Raw genomic sequence first — 11316 nt, forward strand, 5'->3', positions numbered from 1 at the left:
CTTGAGTAAGCACCTTGGTTTCTACAAAAATAATTCTATTTCCAACTCTTAAACAAAGAGTGAAATCAGGATTAAGCTCTGCTCATGATGCATTTTGCTCTACTGAATGACACAAGTTAGATTTGTATGTACAGGACGCATATCATGACATTCCCACTGGAAACTGAAAAAAACCCCAAACCCAGAAAACTAGTAACATTCAAGGATAATACAATAATCATTCACTTAAAGAAATTTATTTAGTAGCGAATGCATGTTAGAAAGACAGATGAAGTACAGCCAGGACAGCATAAAGCATGCTTTTGGGTAAGAATGCCCCAAATAACGTCCCATTTTACAACTGTGATAAAACAAGACTGTGACGAAAGAAAACATAATTCCGTTTTGAACACACTGCAAATAAGTAACAAGATATAATTATTTAGAAAGCTCTCCAAGATCCCATAGCTTTGGTAGAAATGAATTAAAGGGTAAAATTAAATAATAGAAGAAAAACTTAGACAAGATGAACTGAAAAAGAAAAAGAGAAAAAAGCAGTGAAAAGAAACAGATCCAGGGAAAGTACTGGTCTACTTTATTCTAATAATAGAATCATCAACAGAATATGTCTATGCACTAACACCTAATTTGAGCATCCTGAATTCTGATCCTGATTTCCAAAGATGGCAACTACATATTAAAAAAAAAAACCCTTAAATTGCTCATTACTAGAAATAGATTGATTTGCATGAGAAAGGTGCAGAGTTAGATTCCCATTTCATTTACAGATATTAAGATCATAAAATGAAGTCTCAAAGTAAGTCCTAACTCCCAGGTTACCGCTCCCCTCCTGTTGGTAACGGCATCATTGTCCCTGCGACCCGGGAAATAACACAGAGTGGCCACAGGGAAGAGGCAGCTTGAGTGAGCCCAGCAAAAACTGAATGAGGGCGCAGGAGATGAGCATGAGAACTTGCAATTCTGTTCAGTATTCAAAAACAAATAGAGAAACATCCAAGTGGGAAACACCATCAACAGCGAAACGCCTGACTTTATTTATGTCCATCTGAGCACCTGACAACACAGGTCAGGGGCAAATAGCTCAACCCATCAGAAACTTGGGACCGTTCGGTAGAAGTGGAAGGATCTGCTCATGCGGAGCAACTTCCAAAGCCGCAGTCGTGCTCAACTTTTCTATTTCTCATTAGCTTTCCTCCCTTCAGCAAAACTTGCTGGTACACATGGTCAGCTACTTTGTTTATTCTTAAGTAGGTGAATGTAAAATGGCCAAGGAAACATGAGTTTACCCTGGTACCGAAGCTAATTGCCACAGTAATCCAACATGGTATATGTTGGGCACAAGAGATGATGGCTGATATTCTGCAGTCAGCACATGTTGAACTGCTTGCTCTTTTTAGCTTTTAAGTTGTTTACTAAATACTAACTTCAGCCATGGTTTGGTTTTGGGGGGTGGGGTGGGGTGGTGAGTGGGTGGTGTTAAATTTAAGATAAGCAAAACACCGAGTTATTAGAAAAACAGAAGCTAATTTACCTGCTGCTTTAGACAATAGCTCAGGCATCTAAATTATTGTTTTCCCATACTTCCAGCTCTATGCTAAACATTAGGTTGTCAGAATTCTCTTCATCCCCTGAACGCCACATGTGAAAACTCTTATTTTTGTGTTCCAACACTTATCTAAGCACAGTCGCTTATATAGTTAAGAGCCACCTTAGTGTTCTTCAAAAGCATACTGAAGTATGAGATCGCCCTTTGTTTTGAAGAGTTTGTTTTACCCAAGACAGCAGCTTGTCACCTTCTAGGACCTTCAGCCACTAATGTTTCTCTCATCTCTAAGCGTCTAACACGTGTTTCCTTGTTTTCACTTACTGAACATTTACAGCAGCCAAAATGCATTTATTTAACATAACTAAAACACTGTCTCTGATCACCCTGGACTCTCAGAAAGTTCAAGAGCAGGACCAAAATTTGAAAGGTTGGCTTAAAGATTAAGCGTGAGCCATTGCTGTGTCTGAAGCGATACGCTTCAGGAGGCAAACAACCCCCCCACTGCTGGCTGCGGTCTCCCACCACCCCCAGCAGCTCCTGCGTGCTCGTTCCACCAGACAAATCGCAGAGGAGAGGGAGCAAACCCCCTTCGTGGACTCACCATCCTTTTCTAGTCACATTCACTACGCATTGCATTAGAAAATCGTAACGGTGTTAAAATATTTTGGCAGGATTTGTTATGGCCAGATCACTCACTTCCTTTGGGACACACAAAGCCTCCTCTGGCAATGAAACAGCCCAAATGTCAGCAAATCCTATAGAACAGAAAACGGTCTGTCAATGTAAAGCCTAAATGAATCTCCAGTTAAACAAAACAAAACTGTATAACATAAAAATGCACATACAGAGAAAAGAAATAACCTAGAAATGTTCACTTTTTATTAAGGTGTTTTTTTCCCCCCCACCCTCCAGAAACTTTTTAACAGCATTACAATGTATTCATCACAAGGTGCTATTAGAGCACAAGCTCACTCCAAGTGCTACCAATTCACGGACAGATTAGAGGGCACATTAATAACATAGTTAATATGAAGTGTTTAGAGCCTTTACGTCGGTGACAAATACGACTCAGCCAAATTTCCTGACCATTGAGGCCACGGAGGAACAATTTGGTAGATTTCATCAACAGTTCTAATTATGTTCCTGTCAAGTCGAGAACAAAGTAATCCATAACTGGGGGGCTGCTCGGAGACAGTGCCACGCGAGAGTAATTTATGCCCAGGGCCCTCGCTGTAGTTAGTGTGCACAACGCTTGACTAACAAGTGGGTTCAAAAGAAGGAATTTATTAGGGAAAACGCAGTCCTCCAGCTCAGAGTAGCTCGTCAGGTGCAGGCTTAGGAGGAGTTATGAGGCAAAGTCTGCTTGTTTATACAAGCATCCGAAGTCCACGCTGGCCTCAGCGGGTTTTAAAACGTGGGATTTCAGCCCAAAGTGTGGCACAGGCTTTTGCCAGAGCTAGACGAGCCTGCTGCCGAGACCAGGGTGCGACCCAGCGCTTTTAAAAAACATTTCAGTCCTTGGGACACCGGCAGCGCCACCTCAGAGACTGAGCGATACCGATGCCCTTTTGCGATCCTATAAATAACACGCTAATGAAAGATGCAAAGGGATTATTAGTAACAGTAAACTAAAATGTCACAATACACAACGCATTTCTTACCGCAGCCCAACTGGGAAACAGGCTGAGAAAGGGAAGGAGGGGGGCAAATGGGGGAGAAGCTGTCATGTAATTTTGAGTCATTTTCCACTGTGATCTATATTGGGATGCGGCTTCTATCCTTTCAAGCGGGATCATTTTGTATAGGACACTCTTGCTGCATTTGACAAAAAGGTAGGAATGTCTCCCTAGCGCTAGGAGAAGTGCAAAGTCTGGCCGTGGTCGTTCAGGACTGGCCACTTGCATAAGTAGTAAGATGTTAAGGAAAATAAGATGATGCATTTCAAACGTAATTAAGAACAGTATCTGTAAACACAGGGAAAAAAAACATTAGCAAAAAATTTGATTCATGGGATAAATACAAAATGCTTAATGGGTTTTAAAGCATAGTTTCCTGAAGGTACCTGTGGGCATACACTGCTGTCAGCAGTTTTAGATTTTTCTTTAACAAGACAAAACCCACAGAACTTTAAAAAAAAAAAAGTAATTTTACAGCCCTTTCTTCCATAGTGAAGAAAAAAGCTTATAAATTTGTTTCCAGCTAATCAAAGCAGCAGCCTGCTTTAGTGGACCGAACATCAGCTCAGATAAGGGGAATGCTCAAACTGAGGACCCGTTTCAGAGACTGACTTACTACGCGGCCCCAGGAAGGTCGCTTTCTTTGCTCACGTTCCCTACCAGTAGAATGGCTGCAAGTGTACGAAGGCAAGGACGTTGTCCCCACGTGACGTATCTTACCAATGGATTTTTGGCTTTACAAAAATATAGCTAGCTTCACTGACCTATTGGTTTTACTTCACCTTTTAAATACTAGTTGAACACCGACACAGAGTGAATGCAGAGTGTGGTTGTGGGGCACTACATCAAAACCCAGAGCTTCTCCTTTCACACTCTGCTAAGGTTTCTTATTCAAATGTGTTTGAACCCATAAATTCTCTGCTATCAGGTTTAGGGAATTTCCCAGCACCTACTGAGCGGGACAGTATTAGTCTCTTACAACCAAAGCACTTCACAGAATTATGATTACTTGCACCCTTTGCATCCAAGGATGAAAAAAAAAAAACAACCCAAAACACTTTATAAGCATTGGTGGCTTAAGCTTCACGAGGAGGCAAAGAGAAAAGGGAAGGACACGGTCCCATTCTGCAGATGTGGAAAGAGAAACCTCTCTGGTAAATCAGATGGATGGTAATTCGGAAGCCAAGCGATGCCTGGACGTTATAATTCCCAGACTCGTGATTCAGTCACAAGACACGCTTCCTTTCCTGCTGAAATGTCATGCTGCCGCATGCTTTGTTACAGAACACATATTAACCAAGTGTAGCAAAAGCATGATGATCCCATTAAGTATCTAACATCTAATACCTTGTGAAAACTAATTTAGTGCTTTATCAAATCTCTAGTTTGTATGTAGAGCATAAACTGGCTACATTTGCTAATAGGGCAGATTGACCCATCCCATATATTATCAAACCACATCAAAGTCTGCTGGAGGACATCGCCTTAGCTACTTATTATCCTTTGCATTAACTCTCTCACTAGCTACTCGACCAATACATTTTCCTGTAATACATCTGTCATGATTCTGCAGAGAAATCAGCAATTCTGAGCAGTGCAGCAGTTAGAGACAGATAACAGGACTAAACCCATCATGGTCGCCTGGCTTTCCAATCTACTGTTAATTGGCACAGACAGAAGCCGTTAGAGCTAGACTTGCACAACAGCACGCCACTGCTGGGCCCCAGAGATTCGGCCTCTTAGTTAGATTTGTATTTTTAGAGCTTTAGTCATTCACATGATTTCTTCACAATTTATTACATACAAGAGAGACGTAAAGTTGGATGCCAACACCTTCAAATTTACAAGATTTTTTTTAGCAGAAAAATGGCATCTTATGCAAGAGAACATGTGGCTTAGTAATCAGGAAAAAAGTGCTAGAATATTACTAATAATAATGTTAGCAATATTAGATCAAATGAGAACATCTTTCTTGGCTTGGATGCTATGCAATCGTATTCCCACCTGTGTTATATTTAGGGTCTTATTTATGACACTGTATAATGAATTATATCTCTGAAGCCGTGCTTCCAACTGTCTGGGAACTTGCATATATGGCTAATAGAGGGTTTGGATTGGTTTGTTTGGTTGTTTTGTTTGTAAATCACAGTTGGTACCATTCTCTGTTAGATAGTATTTGTCTTTCAACTTGGAAATCCTGAGCCATTGTACGTGGGACTCTTACTGACCTTTTCTGACCATTTGACCACCTATCATCACCGTAACCCAGAAGCTAGTGCTAGAATATTAAAAAAACCCCAACCAAACAAAAAAACCAAAAAAAACCCCCAAAAAACCCAAACCAAAAACAACAAAAGCCAAAACATATTCTCTCTTCAAAAAGAAACCAAATCCACTCAATGGAAATAAAAGATGCCTCTCTCACTTTGCATATGTGATTGTATGTAGTTCTGAAATATAATTATATCCCTTGTACAACCCTAGTCATTCACGTTTAATTCTATGGCTTCATTTGTTTTCTCTTTGTACAGTTTCTCAAGCGCTGTCATCTTCTTTTCCCTTGTAAATGCTGGCCCACCATATCTTTAAACAGTAATATAAACAAGTAAAAGGCATTTTGGAGAGGATGTGAGGGTATTATTAGCAGTTTTGTAGTTTCTTGGTGATCCCAGATCCCATTAATGATGGGTCATTTTTAATCCAGAGACTATTAAAAACTGCTTAGAGCCCAGCTGTGGTTTAGCATCACCAACTCAGGCAGGCCGATTCAGAGAGTCTTCTACCAGGTAAAACTTCTAACAAGTAAACTTCTAGCTGGGGGGAATAAATTAGATTAAAAAAAAAAAGTGGCAGTGAGTTAAAACATCACAATTCTACATTACTGAATTGAACTGCAAGTCTTTGGAGCTTTACCCCCCTTTCCTTTCCCTCTGTATTTTTCTTCTTCTGTTTTTATGTTGAAATCACAGGAACTACGCAGCCTAGCAAGGCTGTAATCACTCAGCAGGAACCTGGCACAAGCACAATGCAACCACCAGCCAGGCAGCAGGAAAATGAAGGAAATCTCTCTCTCCCTCCCCCCTAGGTTTCTTAAAAGGGGCTCGGCGTGAATGAATCTTCCCGGTAGCCACCAACAATTTCTTATTCCTTCCGAGCAATCATCAATTTCAGCATCAAGTGGTTTAGTGGCTCTACAACTGGTAGTGGCAGCGGAGTAAGCCCAGCATGCAAACGTTTTGGCTAATTTAAAACCCTTGTGCTGCCGAATCAAACATGACAAGACAACAGTAAAAAGAGAGGCTATTATCCCAAATGAGAGTCGGCGGATGGCTGAAATTGGCTTGAGTGGCAGAGACAAAAGAGGTGGAAGGAGCAGGGACAACCAGGCATGATAATACTAGATACAGCACACACTTTCTCCCCCACCCCCAGTGCATTCACACATCTTGCTACCTGGAGGAAAAAAGGCAACATTTCCAAGTTTCATGGCCAGGCAGAAAAAATACACTTAAGAAGATTCAAAATAAATTAGTACCTGGTAAAGCATCTGCCCCATGGGTATGGAGAAACTTAACTTACAAGAGACGTAGGGCTTACAAGCCCTTTCAATAGAAACCCTAACACTCAGAAGACTAAAAGTGTCATTTCCTACCTGAATTCATGTCCTGCTGCTCAAAGTTCATTACCATGAGTTGAGGACTGGAAGCACTGATTTAGGATAGAGTAACCTTAAAATGAGAATAATCTGTGGCATTGCTACTGGTGAATAGCTGCTACACACACAGAGCTCACCAAGTGCCCAGCTCTCAAAGAGCTTCTGGGGAGTAAAAGTGGAGGGCAGAGGAATTAATTTTGCAAGGCGTTTGGAAGACCACAAGCAGACTGATGATGGTCAGAGCCATGAACCCTGGTGATGGCTTGCAGCTCACAGAATGATGACCTGTGGGATCACTGGAGAGCAAGCAAGTTGTCTTTTGCAAGATTAACAATTTAAAAGTGCTGAAATTAATTTTGTTTAATAGCTGTGGGTGCAGACTCCTTACAAAGTAGGTTGCAAGGTCAGCAAGCCTCCTAAAGCCTTTTAAAATGCAGCTTTTTATAGGGACAGTAGATGTAGGGTGGCTTAGGGCTTAAAGACCTAAAAAGCAAAAGAAGTATAAGAGGTCATTTCCTACCACTTCCAAATCTTGGGTGGAGACACGTTCTGCGTTTCACTTCTCACCCTATAACATATGCTTATCAGTACATTCAAAGCTACTTGAGGCAGTATGGGTTTCTTAGGGTAGGCAAGGTGAAAAAAAGACAGTACATAGCAGGCTCATCAGAGTCACGCTGGAACGTGCCTACCTGTGTTGTGAAGAGGTGGTGGGAGAAAAGAAAAAAAAAAATATATATATAGGAGAATGAGAGACTGGGAGGGGAAAGACAGGGGCAGGGAGAGTGCTCACACCCTTGTCATCATTCAGAAGTAGTTCACCTGTGACTCACATCTGCCTCCTTATATGAGACCATTACACTCTAAATTACTGTACTGTACTGAGTGTTTCAAGGAACAGCTGGGCTCAACACTGAAACCCAAATCAACCATTTAAAAGACACTTGCTCAGCTTCCCACCCTAGTATGTGTGAGCTATCACTCACAACATATCAAAATATGCTGACTAGCGCTCCCTTATAGGACACTTCTGTCCTACACTTTTAGCAACAGCATCCAACTAATTGCACAGGTAAAGTTCGTAGCAAGTGCAAGTTTGGGAAATAGAAACAGGGCATTTGTTTTGCACCACTGTGTAGGATGGTCTGAACTTGCTGAATTAATCAACATTGCCTTGAAAAGTATTCATATTTTGTGTGGTTGGGCCTGCGTGAAAGGTGGACTCATGAATTCAAGCAGGAGTCCAACCCCAAAAAAGTATGCATCCCAATGCAAAAAACATTCAGTATTTATACATATCCACCTGGTCTTGCAAACACATCTTCCCAGGGAACCGAGAAGCCCAGGTGAAGATACGATCATGATAATACGGCACGTGGGTTTGTTTCATCCTGCCCACTTCTTTGAAATCTTTCCCCCCCACACTGTGAAGGAAACACAAGGTTTACTTTTCAGAGAAAAAACAGAAACGGTAACATGCCAAGCAGTGGACACGCAAGCTGTTGATACGCAGCCTACCCTGGGACAGGTAAGCGTTTCTGAAGAAAGAAACCTGCGCCGCTTGGCCATACAAGCAAGCGGAAACGCTTCAGCCTTTGTGGGCAGCCTGGAGGAGAGAAGCGTGTTGTCCTGCGTAACGAAACTTAGTTGCTATGATCCTGCGGATGGAGGGGGCCATTTCCCTGGCAATGAGGTAACTGACGGTCATTAGAGAGGACAGAATTAATTCTGCTGCAAGCCTGTCGCTGACAGTGGCCGAAGCGAACGCACCAGCCATTTTTCTCTGCCCCTTCCATAGGGAGTTAGAACAAAGAAAGGAGCCCCTGGGAAATACTTAAGACACCACAAGAAAATAATTTTAGATGCATATTAATACTGCCATCGAATACTGTGTGCTTTCAGGCTGACATATGCTGCTGTATGTGGTGTTTGTTCCCTTTTTTTTGTCTCAAAGTTGAATTCGTATCCTCACGCAGCACTCCAAGAAAAGCCCAGTTCACAGTTCAGCAAGGCACTGCTTAAAAGGCAAGCCTGATACAGGTCCTTAGGGCATCTCATCCATCCTGCGCTTGGATGGCATTCTCCACCAAGGGACCCCATTAGGAAGGAAGGGCAAACTGAAATCCTAACGCAAAGCAGCCTGGAACAGCACCGGCATACTGGTATAGCAGCGATGGATGAGACTCCATTTGTCTTCAAAACATGGGAAGCCAATATATCTACTTCATTGCAAACTCAACTTTACTTTCCAACCTTGTCGTGTACTTAAAGCTAAAATGTAGATCAGCTTTCTATCCAGGGATAAAGCAGCAGAGAAGTGTCACCCAACACTCCAATTAAACAGATTGGAAGTGACGCACTTCCAGTGCAACTCCATACAGCAAAACACCCTGAGATACACTGTCTGTGTTTAAAAATCAATTGCCCAGGAAGGCACGGCCACAAGCTACAAAAGGTTTCCTTTCCCCTCCATACAGTGGAATAACTCAGAAGCATCTTACGCTAGTACAAAGTTTGCTGGGAAACGCAGTTGCTGTAGGAACGCTATCAATACCGGAGATATCACAGATCCTACTCTCCCTACAGAAGGTTAGGCCCTTCCAAGCAGGAAGAAACAATATGTTTGTTCCGTGGCCAAAATAATTATAGGCTTACCTATATTGCTTTATATTTCTCCTTTCATAAAAGAGCTTTGTATCGGTGTTGAATGAGCTGAGTTGTGAGACTAGTACTTATCTGGAAGTCTCCAAGCTAAACTTAGGTCTGGCCAAAGTAGATACGGCTTCAGTCACTTCAGGAAAGGTGATTCTGTTTATACCAGGTCTGAAGATGGTCAAACAAGCTTCCTTCAACACTGCCTGTTAAAATATTTAAGTTTAAGTAGGTGTAATTCCCTCATGGATAATATATAAGTGTACATCTTTAGACTTCTCTTTGCATGTTAGTATAGCAAGCGTGTAATGTTACAGCACGAACTCACATTCTTCATCCATGGGGGCAGTTTCAAGGAGAACATAGAGATTCAAATACTGTAACATGAAACACGCTTGGTAGAAAAGTATTATATTTCTGCAAGCTGGTCACCCGCTTATAGGAATCTCTAGCCAGGGTTCTTATTTACAGTTCAGCGGTACCTATTGTTCGAGGTAAGATCCTCCCGCTCCAGGAGCGTGTGAGTGCAGAGAGAGAAGACCACCATGACCAATACATACTGCAATTTAAAGAGATCAGTCAGAGAACTGCTGGGAGTTGGATGCATGTTTCTTGTGCTCCAGCCAGGAGCCTAAACCTAAAGGTTATCCTGTCCTAGTGTAACACCGTATCACCTCTAGCGCCAATTAGGCTGACCAGAACTGTATATATCTACTTGCCTATTCAATTCATATCAGGAAGAAAGGAGAAAGAAAAAAAGAAGGGAAAAAAAAGCAAGGTCAGGCATTTATGTATGAGCCACATACCTTGTATGAGTAACAGCAACCTCACACAGACCCAAACCCCCAACCCAGCAACAAAAACTCTGCCTCCTTCTGATCAGTGCGCAGTTAATTGTTAAGAAAGTCAGCTCACACCAAACGCCAGACCAGTTCTCTTCCTATCTGCGGTCAAGATCACAAAAATATCTCCCACCAGAAGCCTTTTTGTGCGTCTGTGTTTATTGTCTCTGCAAATCCAGCAAGAAGGCTAACCTAGGTATTCCGCTAATCTACAAAACCTAATTAGCGTGGACCAAAGATGAGGACAGCTATGTTCTCTGACACACTGAGAAAGCTCACAGGGTGTCATCCTAAGCGACTGCAAAACCTGTATGGAGGAGACGTCTAACGAGACTGTCCTAAACCTCCTATTTAAACTCCCTGCCTCAAAGTTTTGACCTTTTTTCCCCTACATGGCAGACTTTGAATTGGTCCTAGCCAGCAGGAGAGTGGGAGAAATGCAAGAACTACCCCTTTCAGTTCGATTCTCCTTGGGATCAAACATTTCTCATGAAACAGAAAGATGCTGCCTCAAAAGCTTGTTTTTCCTCAACCTGTAATGCTCTAAAGACCTCTCAAAAAAACGTCTCCACGGCCTAGAAGATGGCAGTGGAACATGAAGTCCAACCACCCCCTCACCATTGCTGTGCCTCGGCAGTTTTTCCTGCCCACAGTATGGCACTATTTTTGAATTACTTGCAAAAGAAGGGGGAGAGGGGAGAGTTGGAAAAATAAGACTGAGATCTTGGCAGAAAACAAAAGAAAGGACACATAAGTCAGCCAGTCTCAGCTGCAAAATAATTTCATAGAATCATAGAATCATAGAATCATTGAGGTTGGAAAAGACCTCTAAGATCATCGAGTCCAACCGTCAACCCAACACCACCATGCCCACTAAACCATGTCCCTAAGCGCCTCATCTACATGTCTTTTAAATACCTCCAGGGATGGGGACTCAACCACTTC

The 11316-nt window shown here is 42.2% G+C and overlaps 1 protein-coding gene across 5 annotated transcripts in view; it reads right to left on the bottom strand.

Annotated features, from left to right (window-relative positions):
- Positions 1–11316, bottom strand: part of ESRRG (estrogen related receptor gamma) — a 385239-nt gene that overhangs the window by 236877 nt on the left and 137046 nt on the right. For 2 of the 5 annotated variants that reach the window (XM_019471414.1, XM_009276841.2), the window contains one exon: positions 2243–2301. The exons of 2 other annotated variants lie outside the window; for them this stretch is intronic. In XM_019471414.1, coding sequence (XP_019326959.1) covers positions 2243–2301 — 59 coding nt within the window. Of the gene's footprint in view, positions 1–2147; positions 2223–2242; positions 2302–11316 lie in introns of those variants that run through there. One more of the 5 variants, XM_009276838.2, reaches the window with a different exon arrangement.

Source organism: Aptenodytes forsteri, unplaced genomic scaffold (assembly GCF_000699145.1).
Source record: "Aptenodytes forsteri isolate BGI_AS27 unplaced genomic scaffold, ASM69914v1 Scaffold465, whole genome shotgun sequence".
NCBI lineage: Eukaryota > Metazoa > Chordata > Aves > Sphenisciformes > Spheniscidae > Aptenodytes > Aptenodytes forsteri.